Genomic DNA, 18,026 nt, shown 5'->3' with positions numbered 1-18,026 from the left:
GTTCCCGCAAAAGATCCTTCAGGAATTCCTGTAGAAGTTCCTCAAGGATTTGCTGCAGAAGTTCCTCCAAGAATTCCTCCGGAAGTCCTCCAGAAAATTTCACCGATGTTTCTTCCAAAAATTCCTCCGGAAGTTCCTCCAGAAATTTCTGCGAAAGTTCTTTCAGGAATTCCTGCATAAATCCCTCCAGGAATTCCTGCAGAAGTTTCTCCAGGAGTTCCTGCGGGAGTTCCTCCAACAAATCATGCGGCAGTTCCTCCTGGAAACCTTCTTCCAGAAATTCCTGCGGGAGTTCATCCAATAATTTCTTCCGAAGTTGCCCCAGGAATTCCTGCGGAAGATACTTCAGGAATTGATCCAGAAGTTTTTTTTTTGGGAAGTTCCTATAGGAATTCTTCCGTATGTTCCTCCGGTAGTTCCTCCAAGAATCCCTCCGGTAGTATCTCCAGATTTTTTTCCGGGAGTTTCTCTGGGAGATCCTCAAAGCAATCGTGTGATAGTTCCTCAATGAATTCCTGCGGAAGCTCTTCCAGCAATTCCAGAGGAAGTTCCTCCAGGAATTCCTGCAGAAGTTCCTCCAGGAAATCCTGCGGAAGTTCCGTCGGGAATTGCTCTGGAAGATCCTCCAACAATTTCTGCGGAAGTTTATCCAGGAATTCTGCGGAAGTTCCTCCAGGAATCGCTGCAGAAGTTCCTCCAGGAATCGCTGCAGAAGTTCCTCCAGGAATTCCTCCGGTTCCTCCAGAAATTTTTGCGGAAGTTCCTTCAACAAATCCTGCGGCAAATATTCTAGGAATTCCTGCGGAAGTTCCTCCAGGAATTGCTCTAGAAGTTTCTCCAGGATTTCCTTTCAAAGTTCCTTTAGGAATTCCTCCGAAAGTTCCTCCCGAATTTGCTCCAGGAGTTCCTTCAGAAATTGCTCCAGGAGTTCCTTTAGGAACTCCTCCAAGAGTTTCTCAGGAAGTTCCTCCAGGAATTCCTGCGGAAGTTCCTTCATAAATTTCTGCGGAAGTTCCTCCAGGAATTCCTGCTGAAGTTCTTCCAGGAATTGCTGCGGAGGTTCGCTCAGGAATTTTTCAGGAAGTTTCTAAAGAAATATAAGAATATTCCTCCAGTAGTTCCTTCGGTAGTTTCTCCAAGAATTCCTGCGGAACATCCTCTAGGAGTTCCAGCAAAAGATCCTTCAGGAATTCCTGTAGAAGTTCTTCTAAAGTTCCTCCAACAATACCTTCGGAAGTCCTCCAGAAAATTCCTTCAAGAATTCCTCCGGAAGCTGCTCCAGCAATTTCTGCAGAAGTTCTTCCAGAAATTCCTGCAGAAACCCCTCAAGAAATTCTTGCGGAAGTTCTTACAGGAAATGCTGCGGAAGCTCCTCCAGTAAATCTTGCGGAAGTTCCTCCAGAATTCCTGCGACAGGTCTTCCAGAAATTCCTTTCGGGAGTTCCACCAATAAATTCTTCCGAAGTTGCCCCAGGAATTCCTGCGGAAGATCCTTCAGGAATTGCTTCGGAAGTTTTTCCAGGGTTTTTGAGGAAGTTCCTAAAGGAATTCCTCCGGAAGTTTCTCCAGAAAATTCCTCCTAAAGATCCTTCAGAAATTTCTCTGGAAGTTCCTCAAAGAAATCGTGTGAAAGTTCCTCAGTGAATTATTGCGGAAGCTCCTCCAGGAATTCAAGAGGAAGTTCCTCCGAGAATTCCTGCGAAAGTTCCTCCAGGAATTGCTCCCAAAGTTTCTCAAGGATTTCCTCTAGAAGATCCTTCAGGAAGTCCTCCGGAAGTTCCTCCAGGAATTGCTCCGGAAGTTCCTCCAGGAATTTCTCCGGAAGCTCCTCCAGGCATTCATACGGGTAATCATCCTAGAATTCCACAGGAAGTTCCTCCAGTAATTCCTGTGGAAGTTCCTCCAGGAGTTGCTCCCGAAGGTCCTCTAGGAATTTCTCCGGAACTTTCTCCAGGAATTGCTCTGAAAGTTCCTCCTAGAATTCCTCAGGAAGTTCCTACTAGAATTCCTCAGGAAGTTCCTCTAGGAATTCCTTCGGGAATTCCTCCAAAACTTTCAGGAAATTCCTTCAGGAATTCCTCTTGAAGTTCCTTCAGCATTTACCCCGGAAGTTCCACCAGGAATTCCTTCCGCAGTTACACCAGGAATTGCTCCCGGTGCTCCTCCAGGATTTCCTTCTGAAGTACCCCCAGCAATTGCTCCGGAAGTTCCTCCAGGAATGCCTTCGGAAGTTCCTCAAGGAACTCCTCCTGAAGTTCCAGGATTTCCAGTTCTTTCAGGATTTTTTTTAATTTCCTCGAATTTTCTACTCTACAGAAACACATTGGAAAGTTACATGGAATTTCTATAAATCCACCTCCAACTCAACTCCAGGAATTCTTCCATAGATTCTTCTAAAAAGAAGCTTAATCACGAATTCATTCTGAAAATTTCAGGAGTTCCTTAAAAAACCAACCGGAAAATTCCTTCAGGTATTCTCTTTAAAATTCCATTAAACATTCTCTCAGAAAATCGTTTAGGAATCTTTAGGAATTCCTCTGCATATTCCTAAAGAAATTCCTTTAGAAAATTATCCAGTTATTCCGCCAGAAAGTTGGTATTGTTTTGCCAGAAATAAATTTTTTTTTTCAAGCTTTAATATTTTAAAATTTTAAAATTTTAAATCTACAAAATTCTTAAATTCAAATTGTTTCAAGTTTAAATTTTATTTTTAAACATTTAAATTTTAAATTTTTAAGATTTTAAATTTTTAATTTTTTAATTTTTTAATTTTGAATTTTCAAACTTTAAATTTTTTAAATTTTCTTCTATTTCTTCTTTTAAATTTTTATTTTTTTTAAATTTTAAATTTTTAACTTATTAAACTTTGAAATTTTAAAATTTTCAGACCTTTGAATTTGAAAATTTGAAAATTAAAAAAAATTTAAATGTTTGACTTTTAAGTTTTAAAACATTAAAATTTTTAAAATTTTAAAATTTCAAAGTTTTAGATTTTGAAATTTCTAAATTTTTAAGCATTGAAATTTTGAATCAAATTTTTAAATTTCGAAGTTTTAATTTTTTTATTTTATTAAGATTTTAAGATTTTAAGATTTTAAGATTTTAAGATTTTAAGATTTTAAGATTTTAAGATTTTAAGATTTTAAGATTTTAAGATTTTAAGATTTTAAGATTTTAAGATTTTAAGATTTTAAGATTTTAAGATTTTAAGATTTTAAGATTTTAAGATTTTAAGATTTTAAGATTTTAAGATTTTAAGATTTTAAGATTTTAAGATTTTAAGATTTTAAGATTTTAAGATTTTAAGATTTTAAGATTTTAAGATTTTAAGATTTTAAGATTTTAAGATTTTAAGATTTTAAGATTTTAAGATTTTAAGATTTTAAGATTTTAAGATTTTAAGATTTTAAGATTTTAAGATTTTAAGATTTTAAGACTTTAAGACTTTAAGATTTTAAGATTTTATGATTTTAAGATTTTAAGACATCAATGTCTCATTTTTTTACTTCAAAATTTATTTTTTTTTTATTACATACGTCTTGTGTTTCCTTGATGACACGACTATAGAATGCTGATCAGGCCGTGACTGCATTGTTCAACTACTCGCATGTAACCTTTGTTTCGTAACTACTTCCGTGAATCCCATTCCGCCAGATTGCTCTTGTACCGGACTCCATCAAATAGTAGGTCGAAGCATGATCCTGTCAATTTTGTTTTGTTGCAAAATTTGCCTGCAACATATAATAAATAATTCATTCACCATTCAGTACTGCTTCCTGCTCCTGGTTGATCTTTTACGATACCTCAACAGGCATACTCATCCAGAATCGAACCTTGGTAGTTTGGATCTGCAGGAAAGTCTGAAGTCTTATTGGAAAGAGATCGGACACTGGGCCGGTTAGTCGTGTACGATGATGAAACTGAAAAACATGCCCCAATTATTTATCAGGCGATCGAAAAAAGTATCAGAAACTTTGGTACCTGGTATCATTCCTCGTAGGTATCAACAAAGCACTTTACGGCTCCATAGCATCCTTTTCGTTATTCGTATTTCTGTAAAAAGATGTGATGTTTTGCGCCGGCTGGGTACAAATAAAACTGCATACTAAACTTACCTACAACAGATTTTCTCACAAATACCAGGTCTGAAACACAGTTTTATATAATTTACTTTTGGTTTTGAAAAGCAATTAAACTAATGTTATTTGAATAATCATCGTTTTTCGATGCGAGCAGAATGGAATGAAAATTAGTCTGACTGCCGGCAGAAGAGCTTGCTTTGTTGACATTTTACAGCATGCTTTGTGAAGCGCTATGACTGATGTTGGTTGTAATATTACGCTAGTTTCGCGTTATTAATCAATTTGGTAGGTAATTTAGCGTCCGATCGACCTAACTGCAAAAATAATTTTCTCGATTGAATGCTGCGTCGAGGAATGCGATAAAGCGTCAATATTGGACAATATTACATAAAAATCGTTTTTACGTGCGTTTTTCATGTACGTTCCACGAAAATACGTCACGGCATATTAATATTTTTTTGCTGTGAGCTACTCTTATTACCGGCCGCACAATGCAGAACAAATACTTCGGCCGATCGCGCGATCGTTCTGCAGTCCGAAATAAGAGAAATCACGCACTGAGCTGATTTTTATTACCGGCCGCGCAATGCAGAACAAATATTTCGGCCGATCGCGTCATCGTTCTGCAGTCCGAAACAAGAGAAATCACGCACTCTATTAGTAAAATAATTTATTCTCAAGCGTAAAAAAAAATGATCTAACAATACAAACAATGGTAGTTTAAATGTTTCTGACAATAAGCACCTACTCAATGAATATCACAACATTCCTTTGCAGAGCAAACATCATCCAACAACTTCTCAAGCATACCGTGTACAAAGAGAATCTGGAAGGAAATTGTGGTCAAAGTATTTTTATCGATACTGTGTTTTCCAGCAGCAAATAACTTCAAGTATGTAACATTTTCTTAGAATGTTTTTGGTGAGTTACTCTTCTTTATTAATCATTTGCGGTATTTCGAAAAATTTCGTTTCAGGTGGTTCGAAACGAAATTCCGCGGAATTTGAGCATGGCGAAATCTGATTTTTTGATTCCGTTTCGTTAATTTACATAGTTTTCGCCATCAAAAACTAGCTAGTACTTCAAATTACTCAAATTTTCGGCTGCGCCGATGAGAAAAATCATAGGGGCTGATTTTAAATTTGGTTAGGGTAACTGTACCAGTTTTGGCCATGTTCCTAATTTGGCCAGTTTCTCGAATAACTCCAAAAGTAAAACATTTTTGGAGGGTATTATTGGCTCTAACAGGAGATATATCCCTTATCTTTCTTTGCTGTTGAAACTGATCGAAATTTTTTGGAAAATATGCATTTTTCAGTGCTGGCCAAATTAGGCACTTAGGCGGCCAAAACCGGTACACTTCCCCTACCAGTTTTTTTATATTGACGCCTACTATTTATGTGACCCCAATCCGAGTCGACAAACATTTTTTAAATTTTCTTCTAGAAAACGTCTTCAGTGTTTTATTGGAAATGTTTAACAGAAAACGAAAAGCATCTTTTACTTAATTTTTGGGTTATCCTATTCTTAGCGAAAATGCGTCGGATTTATTGCAAGTTTTAGTACGTCAGGATTGTTTAAGTGTTCGTGATAAGAAATAGTTATACTGATAACTTTGTCTAGCAGGCAAAGTCGTGGATTCCTAGCGCCCTTGACGAAGTCTTTTCTGGGCGTCTCTTTCTTACTAAAGGCCTTCACATCCACTTAAACCTTAAACCAGGTTTAAGCGTATGAGTATTGAGTAAGCACCATTCAAGAATTAAGCGAGCATGAAGAAGGCCTTATGGAAAACAAAATGTGCAATATTTCACATTCAAACTACAATCTGAATCTCACCGAAAGTATGAATATAGTAGTTTTTGCAACTAGTTGCAAAAAGATGATTTTTCAGCACGAGTTGTACGTTTATCAAACGAGGCTTGCCTTCTGAGCTCATTCGAGCAATCAGAACCAATTTCCAGATAGAATGAGTGTCGAAGGTGTATTTTTCTATATATTTTGACTGAAATCCCTATACAAACTTCAAATCAAATGCGCCAGCTTATGCAACAAGCGATTGAGCTGAAATTTTGAGAGATTGATTTTCTCACCAATAGACACAATCCTGGGGGGTACCCCATGGCATTCGACAACATTTTTTTCTCCCCATACTAAGCTGGACCAGTCTAATGTAACATTGCAGCATCATGGGTATTTCTAGAGCTTTGTATGGAAATTGCCAAAGTCCAGAACGGATTAAAACATCAGTAGAATTGCTGAAAGTAAAGACTTCATGATTGCCTGTTTCTTGCACTCAATGGGGAACAAAGATTGGCTTCAAACCACCCTTACGGGGGCTCTTATTTTGGACCACAAAGAGGAATTTGCAGTCAGTGGACCAAAATATGAGCCGTCGAACTGGTGGTCTAAAATACCTCCCTTACCCCATGCCCTCCTCGGATTTTTTTGTACAAAAATAATGTTTTTTAAGATTTTCAGAACATCCGAGGAGTTTTTTGATTTTTTTCATTTTAATTTTTTTTTATCATCCCGCACTACTTCAACTTACCCTCTGTAGTGACCCCTCAGTCAACGCGTCGATATCTGCAGGGTAGACAACTAAAGGGCAAGAAATGTATGCGGCTAGTTCTCAGATGAGATCAACTGACATCGGTCTGTTTGTTGTGATTAAAGATTGAACTCTAGAGATTGTATGAACTGAGCCAAAAGTGAGGTGCACATGCGAATCGGTTAAACGAAAAATATTAGGCATGTGGTGGTGTACCTCGAACGATACAATCACTTACAAGCTGTCTTCGAAACACGATAGTTCATTACTAGCCGGAATGAGGAAACCAACAAAACGGGAAATGCTACGTACTCTAATGGCAATTTTCGATCCATTGGGGCTCATCTCCAACGTTTTCGTGCAGAAGTTAGCTGGGACGATGATGTTCCAGATGTAATCAATGACAAATGGCAATACTGGCTGCAAATTTTACCACAGGTCCAGTCTGTTAGCATTCCACGCTGCTACCGTATTACGATTGGATTAGAAGAAGATACAAGCGTACAACTACACACCTTCGTTGACGCCAGTGAATACGGGTATGCAGCTGTTATATACCTTCGTTTTGAGAAGAAGGGTGCCGTTGAATGCTCAATCGTCACAGCAAAGGCAAGAGTAGCCCCGCTTAGATTCATCTCGATTCCAAGGTTGGAACTCCAAGCAGCGGTTATTGGTGCTAGATTAGCGGAGACAGTATCAAATTCCCTCTCACACAAAATTGACGAACGCATTTACTGGACGGATTCGCGGGATGTTCTGTGCTGGATTCGTTCGGATCATAGACGCTACTCGCAGTTTGTGGCATTCCGTGTGAGCGAACTACTCGAAACTACTGTAATTAAAAACTGGAGATGGGTTGGAACCAAAGATAACGTTGCGGATGATGCAACAAAGTGGCAGCGTAAGCCTGATTTGGGCAGCAACAGCAGATGGTTCAAGGGACCTGCCTTCCTATGGATGGACTCAGAAAAATGGCCAAAAGAGTTTATACACAACGCTGATAGTACAAAGGAGGAGTTACGCGCACATCTGTTCTACCACGCAGCTTTGCTTAATCCAATCATCGACGTGAACAATTACGGTACTTGGAAGAAACTTCTTCGCATAACAGCTTGGATATTCAGATATCTCAACAATCTTCATAGAACCATAAACCGTGAACCACACGTGTACGGTTTGTTATCAGCAAACGAATTACAACGAGCATCCGTTTACCTCTATCGTCAAGCGCAATTTGCGTCCTACCCTAACGAGATTCAGATACTTGATAGCTCTCGAACTGGGAAATTACCCAAATCTAGCCCTATTTTTAACCTCTCTCCCTTTCTGGATGTACAAGGAGTTCTACGGATGCAGGGAAGGACAGGAAACTGTGAATATGCTACGATGGATTCTAAAAACCCGATAATTCTCCCAAAGGATCATTGTATTACAAGACTCATTGTACAACACTATCATGTCAGATACCACCACTGCAATCACGAAACGGTGGTGAATGAACTGAGACAAGTGTACTGGATTCCAAAAATAAGAGTGGTTTATAAAAGTGTTAGAACGAACTGTCAACGATGCAAGAATCAGCGGGCCATACCAGCCCCTCCAATGATGGGTGATCTACCAGCTGCAAGACTTGCGGCATTCACCAGACCGTTTTCATTCATTGGAGTCGATTATTTCGGTCCAATGCATGTTTCAGTTGGACGAAGGCTCGAGAAAAGATGGGGTGTGCTCATAACCTGCTTAACTATACGGGCGATTCATGTCGAAATTGCGCACTCTTTGACCGCTGACTCGTGTATCATGGCTTTGAGAAATTTTATGGCGCGGAGAGGTGTGCCAATACGAATTTTCAGCGATCGAGGCACAAACTTTATAGCAACAAACAAAGAACTTGAAGCGGCGTTAAAAGAGATGAACCAAGACCAAGTTGTGAGAGAGATTGTGAGCCCTAATACTGAATGGAAATTCCTTCCTCCTGTTTCCCCTCATATGGGTGGGAGTTGGGAGCGGCTTGTACGTTCCGTGAAAGTTAACTTGCAGAGAATGAGACCTCAGCGTAATCCGACGGACGAATCACTACGTAACACTTTGGCGGAAATCGAAAATACGGTCAACTCGCGTCCTTTGACATTCGTGTCTACCGAAGACCCTGATGCTCCAGTTCTCACACCAAACCATTTTCTGCTGGGGTCATCTAGTGGATTGAAACCTGCAACTCAACTGGACGATAGTACTGGAACGCTTAGAAAGGCATGGCGGGCATCACAAGCAGAAGCAAACCTTTTCTGGCGTAGATGGGTACGTTACTTTTTGCCGGAGCTTACTAAGCGTACAAAATGGTTTGGTAAAGTGAAGCCGATTGAAATGAATGACATTGTGGTGGTAGTGGACCCTGGATTACCAAGAAACTGTTGGCCACTGGGACGTATCATATCAGTTAAAAAAAGTAGAGACGATCAGGTGAGATCAGCTACAGTGCAGACCCAAACTGGAATCTACGAGCGGCCTGCTACTAAATTAGCCGTGCTTGATGTTCGACGCGACGAATCAGTAAGCCAGACAGTAGGCGTACCCGGGGGGGAGTGTAGTGACCCCTCGGTCAGCGCGTCGATATCTGCAGGGTAGACAACTGAAGGGCAAGAAATGTATGCGGCTGGCTCTCGGATGAGATCAACTGGCATCGGTCTGTTTGTTGTGATTAAAGATCGAACTCTAGAGATTGTATGAACTGAGCCAAAAGTGTGGTGCACATGCGAATCGGTTAAACGAAAAATTAAACTTTTTATATTTATAATTTTCTATCTAGTAAATAATTGAAACTGAACTAAATAGGGTAAAAAGTGTCCGCTAAAACACGACATGTGATTTATACGTGAATTCTCTTCCCAGAAATAGCATTGAACTAACTTACATATGTACATAATTGTGGCTGATTGAATTGTTTTTGCTTAAAAATTAGGGTAAGGCCAAATTGAATTCCCATTGGAAATTATTTAAAATACCACTTCTTGTTAGATACATCCCCTTGAGATTTGTGAGCTATTGTGCCTACAGAATATTGTTTGTACGAGGTAAACCCACTTAGACATTACTAAATAGTTGCGATACTGATAGAATCAAAAACACAATTTCAGGCAGGACAGGTGGAAAGTCCAGAACAGAATTTATAGTGGCAGTTAGAATATTAGAACACCCAACCGGCGATTGTTAGATTTTCTAACAATTATGTATAAGAATCTACCAAAACCTGTATAAGAACTGGGCATATGCGAAATTGTTAGATTCTTATACAATACTTGAATAACAATCTAACAATTTCGCATATGCCCAGTTCTTATACAGGTTTTGGTAGGTTCTTATATAGAATTGTTAGAAAATCTAAAAACCACCCGTTGGGTGAAGGAGTAAGAATCCTAAACGTGAGTCTACACTAAAGTTATGTTTGGTTATTTCCTAACGCGTATTGTATCTTGCAGAAAGTTTTTAATATACGTCATATTGAAGAACTTGGAAATTCTTACTTCATGTTGGCTGAACGCCAACACCCTCGACCTTTCGGAGACCAGTAGGACATATTTTTAATTAAATATTTGTAAAGGCCTTATTGGACTTCCAAAAATTTAATTTAAACTGCGTGCATCAGCAATTCGGGGGCACTCCTTATAGCCTAGCGGTAAGATGCGCGGCTATAAAGCAAGACCTTGATGAGGGTGGCTGGGTTCGAATCCCGGTGCCGATCTAGGCAATTTTCTGTTTGGAAATTGTCTCGACTTCCCTGGACTAAAGTTTGGAGTTCGGATGATAGCATAACATGTCACGTTCTCTGTTTCAGCTTCAGTATTCGACTGCTCGTGTATTTCGCTTACCATATATCTGAAAGGCTACTTGCTCATGCTTGCCCAAACTCAAGCCACCAGCGATGTTTCCAAAAACAATTTAATTACAACCATATGACCCTGCAGCGTAAGCATTAGCTGCGCCCATGCGGAAGGCTAAAACAGTTGTGCTTATTCAACAGGCAAAAGTGTGTAAACAAGAGAAAGGTTCGAGGCGACCTTGTAATGGAATTTTATGACCTACTGAGAACGGAATGTAAACTATAAATTTAAGGCTTCGTTCTCTAGGATTGAATTTCAAGATGTTAATGTGAAACAGATTTGAATAAGGCGAAAGATGTAAGGGATGCTACACCATCCCCTTTTGAGAAGGAATGCCCAGAGCGTTCCGATAAAAGTTGCTGGCTTGAATTTGAGATAACATTGCTATAACTATTTAATTTTTTTAACATTTTTCCTGTTTTGATATTATTTTTAGTGAAGTTTAATTAATCTATTTTTATGAACTTCTTGTATATCTGATTTTTCATTTTTGATTTTAACGTTTGGATGATTTATTTGAACCACTGTATATGGTCCTTTGTAAACTGCATCTAATTTATTTCGGTATTCATTTGTAATCATTACCTTTATCATTTACTTGAATTTCGATGGGGTTACTATTCATGCCTTGCTTTTGAATTCGTTTATTTTTCTCCTTTTCTATTAAATATTTGGTTTTAATTCTAGCTGCTTGCAATTTTTGTTTAAGTTCAAACTGATACTGATCTAAATTATAAATTGGTTCTATTGCTTTTGGATCAATTAGATTTTGAGGAAGAACTGCTTGATGACCGAAAATCAGTTCAAACGGAGTAAAATGAAAATCTGGACGTGGTGTCGTATTGTAACAGAATGAATAATAAAGCAACCAGTCGTCCTAATCACTATGTGATTCGTTGACAAACTGTCTTATGTATTCGTCCAGACAACGATGATTTCTTTCGAGACTTCCAATAGTCTGTGGGTGGTAAGGTGTTGAGAAAGATTGCTTCATATGTAATAGTTCAGCGATTTTGTCAAAAATTTCGTTTTTATACTCGGTACCTTGATCCGTTCTAATGATTGAAGGTGTTCCATATATCAAAACGAAACTTTCCACAAACGCTTTAGCTAAAGTTTCTGCTTGTTTATTTGGTATTGCCTTGATGATTATATATTTGGATAGGTCGCATAGTATTGTAAGTGCATACCTATTTCCTGTATTAGATTTTGTAAATGGTCCAATTGTATCCATGGCAATTGAATCAGAAAGGTTTATGCGGTGTGGGTGTTAGGACAAAATTTTCGTTTGTTTTAACTGTGTGTTTGTTTTTCTGACAACTTGAACATGTTTTGACAAAATCAAAATAGATTTCTTCATATTTTTCCATGTGTATTGGCACCTTAACTTTTGATAAAGTCTGTTTAAACCAAGATGGCCTCCAATACACGTATTATGATATGATTTAATTATGTTTTCTATTTCATCTTTGTTAACAACCAACTGTGGTGGTTGATAAATCAAGATGTTTAAATTCTTCAATTCGTTGTTACAAGCTTGCTTGAAAGTTTGAATATCAGTTATTCGGAAGATTTCGTTAGTCAACGCTAGAGCTAACAACTTTACCTTCAGCTTATTTGCAATTGCTTCAATTTGTTTCACGATTTTACTTAGATTCTCATTTACTTCGGATAGCTTTGTGTGGATGATTGACGCTTGAGTCAACTCCCTTTATAGCTTTTATCCATTATGTTGATTAAAATGCCATCTCGTGTGGCTGAGCGCTCAATGACTAATTTAGGAAGGTTGTATGTTTCATAGTAGTTGAGTGACTCTCGGATGTTGAGGTGATCAGTCTCTTCATTGCCGGAATTCACTTGTATGTCATTATCGGTATTATTTTCATTTTTCTTTGCTGCTGCTCTTGTTTGTACCATAAGAACAGACATGTCTTTCAAGACTTCGGTATCAACTTTGATTCTAGACAGAGCATCAGCTCCAAAGTTTGTCTTTCCAGGCACATATTGTACATCGAAATCAAACTCTTCGAGATCTACTCTCATTCTGGTTAATTTAGAAGAAGGGTTTTCATTGAAAACAAATATACTAACGGCCTATGGTCTGTTTTCACAGTAAATTTACGACCGTAAAGATAGGGACGAAAATGAGTAATAGCCCAGTGAATTGCAGTGAGCTCTTGCTCAATAGTTGATTTATTGGCTTCACCTTTTGTGAATGCTTTGCTCGCAAACGCAATTGGTAAGTCAATATTATCATACTTTTGAGTAAGGACTGCACCACATGCAATTTTCGAAGCGTCGGTTATCAGGGTAAAATGTTCTTTAAAATTAGGAAATTGTAGTATGGTAGGTGATACTAATTTCTTTTTCAGAGAATCGAATGCAAGTTGGCATTCTGAGGTCCAATCAAATTTTACATTTTTCCGTAATAGTTTGTTCAAAGGGTAGGCAATCTCTGCAAAATTTTGAATAAATCGTCTGTAATAGTTACAGAACGCGACAAATCGACGAACTTCGTCTGCATCTTTCGGTGTGGGATAATTTTCTATTGCGGAGAATTTCGACCTATCTGGTTGGATGCCTTTTTTCAGAAATATGATGACCCAAATACGTAACGTCTGATGCAAAGAAGACACATTTCGAGGGATTAAGTTTCAAGTTATGTTCTCGTAGTTTGGTAAACACGCATTCCAGGTTTTAAGGTGATGACTGACGGAACAACCCATGACAATGATATCGTCAATGTAAAGAAACGCGCACTCTGGTGGTAGTCCACTGAGCGCAATCGTCATCATCCTCTGGAAGCTGTTAGGTGATATGTTCAATCCGAATGGTAGGCGATTGAACTCGTAATGTCCATCAGGACTGGAGAAGGCTGTATATCGTTTTGACTTATTGTCGAGCTCAATTTGATGAAACCCGGACATTAAATCCAAAGTAGTAAAATATTTTGCTCGTCCAATGTGGTCTAGGATTTCGTCAATGCGTGGAAGTGGGAATTTATCCGGTATTATTTGTTTATTGAGCTGACGAAAATCAACGACTAATCGCCATTTCTTTTCGTCAGTGTTGGATTTTTTGGGCACCAAAAGAATTGGTGAATTAAAAGGTGAAATGGATGGTTGAATAATTTTATCATGAAGCATTTTGTTCACTTGGTTATTTATTTCTTGCCTGTGAACCTTCGGTAATCTATAATTTTTATATAAACTGGATTACTTTTCTCCAAATGAATTTTTGTTTATAAAGTTATTCGCTGTTAGTGTGTCATTTTTCAATGCGAAGATATCATTAAATTTTGCGCATAAGTCTCCCAGCTTCCGCTTGACTTCTGGCAATGAGCTTTGTAAATTAAGTTCATTCATTAACTGTTGAACCCTATCGTTGTCATTATTTTCATGTTTATCTAGCGGTAATGTGGAGTAATTTCTGATTGGTACAATTTTCAAAACGTCAAAATTATGTGGAATTACTTCGGCTTTATTATTAACATTTACAAATTTTACATATTGTGCCTCAGGACCAACTATGGTATTGGCGCAGAACACTCCTGGTCTGATTTGCTTGGACAGAATTACACTATCTTCCTTTACGTGGGATAATTTTAACTTTTTGATGACTTGACACCTTGAAGGAATAACTATATTACCATTAAATTTATCTTCTATTGGTACTTCAAATCTTTTTCGACCAATTTCAAATGTTATAAGCCAAGTTTTCAAACAAATATTGCATCCATGCTTGGCTAAGAAATCCCTTCCAAGTATACCATCTGTTTGAATCGGGAAATGTTTTGTAACAACTTGGAAGTTATGTGGTATGGAAGTGTTATCAATTATTATGTTCGTGGGCGTGCTTCCGATAGTTTCAATTTTCCCATCGGTCACCCCTTTAATGGTGCACTTTTGTTTAATATATATTTTTGGAATTCATTTAACAAATTTTCTTTAATTATGGACACATCCGCACCAGTGTCTACAGTTAAATTTACAGGTTTCTCACACATATCTAGTCTAAGTTGAACGAAATTGGAGTAATTTAAGTCACAGTTAAACACATTTACTCCCTGTTTGGAAATGTTGTCTCCTGATGCTTTGTCGTGCCTCGGCTTGGGGATTTTCCGAAGGCCCTCTGCCGTTTTCGAAACATACACGTTTCGTTGAGGAGGAGGTCCACCTCGACCTCTGCTCCCACGAGATTGATTATTACCATACCGCCGATGAGTGTTAAAATTTTCGTTTCTGCCATCTCGATTTTCACGGTTTTCACTATTTTGTGGGCGATCATGGTAGCGCTGATTATTTTGGGTGCGATAATTATAGCGTCCACCACGGTAGTTTGAATTATGGAATCGATTGGACTGTTGATTTCCAGATGCTTGCCATCTAGACTGATATTGTCTAGGGTGGCTTCTTGCATACTGTACTGTTACCACATTTGAGCTCTGAGGAGACTCTTCAAGAGTTTTGTTAATTGCTTCTGTAATTGATTTAAACTGGCCCGCTTTAATAATGATGGAAGTTTTTCGTCTTTCAGTCCCGCAGTTAAGTATTTAATTCCTTCTTTCGTAGCCATTGATTGAGCTACGGCCGTAGGAATTTCTTTCGCTATATACGCCGCTTCAAGTTGCATTGTTAGTTCTTCTACTTCCTTAGTGTATGCAGCGATATTATTTCTCTGATTACAAGAGGACAATTTGGCAATGATAGTCTCGGGAGGAATCGGTGACGACACCTCTTTTAGTTTGGTGATGATTGCATCAATAGTTGCAGGTGCTGCCGGGAAAGCATGTCTTGCTCGCCCTTCCAATTTTGTTAAAACAATGTTAATTACCGTCGGTAATTGATCTGCTTTTGTGGCAATCTGTTTGACGACTTCAAGTGCGTCCAAAAAATTTCTCAGTTTACTAGGTGTGCCATCGTACGTAGGCAAAAGTGCGGTTACAGTCTTGACTGTTTCTATAAGCGTTGCCATTTTTGCAGATTTGGTTAACCGATAACTAATGACAATAAGTTTTCCTAAGCTTTTTAATGTTATATCAGGTTTATCACCCAGGTTAGCTAATTTTTGTTCAATAGTAAGCTGCAATTCCCCAGTTATCGACCTTTCTATTTTTCTAATTTGATCAAATGTTCCAATAGCAATAGTGTTTTCAATGGCGATTAATTCATTATTTATATTATTTCTAAGAGTTTGAACTTCCGCAAGTTTATTCAGTAGTGTACTTCTGCGATATTTCCGATTAGGAGCTTTTCTAAAATTCGTTTGAATAATTTTTAATTGAGCTAAATTACATTCTATTATGTCCATTACACTTGAAATCGCACATGATTTTTAGTTTGGGTATATAATCTAGTAATCAATTCAAGGTTGGATCCACTATTTACATTTCAAGATTCACAGTACCTTAATTTACCGCTCGCAGTGTACAGCACATCATCAGCAACGTCGTCTATAGCGCTGGGTCATAGCGCACCGATCTCCAAAATCCACGGGTGTTGATGACAATTTGACTCTTCCTTGGCCAATCTTCGTCGTTCATAATCAGCTCTTCCTTCGCCTGTTTCTTTGTTGTTGATGATATTTTGGCACATCCCTGTTCAATCTTCGTCGTTGCGTATTAACTCATAATTGGCTCTTCCTTCGCCTGTTTCTTGTTGTTGATAATAATTTAGCTCGTCTTTGGCTACAGCACTTCACTTTTGTCTAATACTCGTCTTCATTGAACTTAACGCACTGCACTATTGTCTATATGTACGTTGGTTTTCGTTAACGTTACACAAAGAGTTTAGTTTTGACATTGAGAGTTTTATGTTCGTGCATAATTTCTGCATTACACCACGTTACTAGCGCTCAAATTATTGAGTCGTATTTCTCGTTGCACTCTATCTTGTATTTTTGCGTTTGTGAATTTGCCATGCATTCTTAAGCACAGGTACGCCAACAGCACTACTAGCAGAATCACTGCTGTTCCAGCGACGATACGTATTTCGGTGGTGCTTACTTCATTGTGGGTGATAAATGTGTCACTAAACCAGCCCATTTCGATTGTTCAATTTTCGTTGGGCAAAGAAACAAACACTTGCTCGATCCGTTTCACCGTGTGTGCACTGCACTGCCACTTAGGTTTGTTCACCAATAGTAGTTCAACTTTTGCGACTTTGATTCGATTTCACTTTTCAGTGGCTAAGTTAATCTATCACTATTCACAGTTTCAGTGATCTCTGTCACGGTATGCCAACTAAAGTTTGGAGTTCGGATGATAGCATAACATGTCACGTTCTCTGTTTCAGCTTCAGTATTCGACTGCTCGTGTATTTCGATTACCATATATCTGAAAGGCTACTTGCTCATGCTTGCCCAAACTCAAGCCACCAGCGATGTTTCCAAAACAATTTAATTACAACCATATGACCCTGCAGCGTAAGCATAGCTGCGCCCATGCGGAAGGCTAAAAACAGTTGTGCTTATTCAACAGGCAAAAGTGTGTAAACAAGAGAAAGGTTCGAGGCGACCTTGTAATGGAATTTTATGACCTACTGAGAACGGAATGTAAACAATAAATTTAAGGCATCGTTCTCTAGGATTGAATTTCAAGATGTTAATGTGAAACAGATTTGAATAAGGCGAAAGATGTAAGGGATGCTACACTGGGCATAAAAATATCATCGTGTTAGCCTTACGATATACGAATGCAAAAATGGTAAAATGGAAACCTCGCGGTTAATAAGCGTGGAATTTCTTGAAACCTTAAAATTTCAAGCCGCCTGCTTGGCTGTAGGAGAAGAACATTCTCGCGCGTGAGCCACATGAATTTATGAATTTCATCATGGGAGAGTAATTTTGGGAATTGCGAATAGTCGACGCGAAACGTATTTCGCGACGCGGCATCGCGCGGACAATGCGACGCGGCGAAAGCGACACTTGCAGCGACGGTGAATTAAACCAACAAAAAACGTACTGAATAGTCTGTGAACGACTCCCGAGATTCGCTTGTTCGAAAACATCGACCGCTTGGCTCGGTAGTTGAACGCTAACTAATCGTATATATGGTAATGGAATACTAGTTGCGGAAACACAATTATTTTTACTTACAAGCGAATGGCCATGGGTTCGATTCCCAGCCCCTCCACCAAACCCTCGTCAGTCGCCGGATGCGCAGCCTATACGGTGGCGTATTGGGGAGCGCCCTTACGAAAAAGACAATGAATAATGGAAAACCTTAAAAAAGATTCTGTGTGGATTCTGGCAGCAGAATACCACAGTAGATTTTGGCACAGTAGCGTTTAAGTAACACAGAGTGCCTACCAAATAAAGAAAGGAATAAAAAATAATAAAAAGCAATAAATAAAAATTGCGGAGGAAGATGGGGGAAGTGAGAAGTGAAATAAGAGAATCAAGAAATAAGAAATACCGTCGTCGGGGGTGACAATGGGGGTAAAATGGGGGTGACAATGGGTCACTGTTTTAAGTACTTAGAATGCTTGTAGGAAAGATTGAATGTATCTGAGGGCAAAA

At 38.5% G+C, this 18,026-nt stretch overlaps 1 protein-coding gene across 1 annotated transcript; it reads left to right on the top strand.

Moving 5' to 3' along the window:
* Positions 1-3,767: 3,767 nt before the first annotated feature.
* LOC134202824 (uncharacterized) lies at positions 3,768-9,180 on the top strand (the record flags this gene model as incomplete). The annotated part of the gene is made up of 2 exons (XM_062677811.1): positions 3,768-3,897; positions 6,995-9,180. Coding segments are annotated over 2 exons (2,316 nt in total), but the record flags the coding sequence as incomplete, so codon positions are not given.
* Positions 9,181-18,026: the final 8,846 nt, after the last annotated feature.

The sequence above is a fragment of the Armigeres subalbatus genome, unplaced genomic scaffold (assembly GCF_024139115.2).
Source record: "Armigeres subalbatus isolate Guangzhou_Male unplaced genomic scaffold, GZ_Asu_2 Contig1446, whole genome shotgun sequence".
Taxonomy (NCBI): domain Eukaryota; kingdom Metazoa; phylum Arthropoda; class Insecta; order Diptera; family Culicidae; genus Armigeres; species Armigeres subalbatus.
The sequence above is the reverse complement of the archived record's forward strand: the minus strand, read 5'-3'. Positions and strand labels throughout refer to the sequence as shown.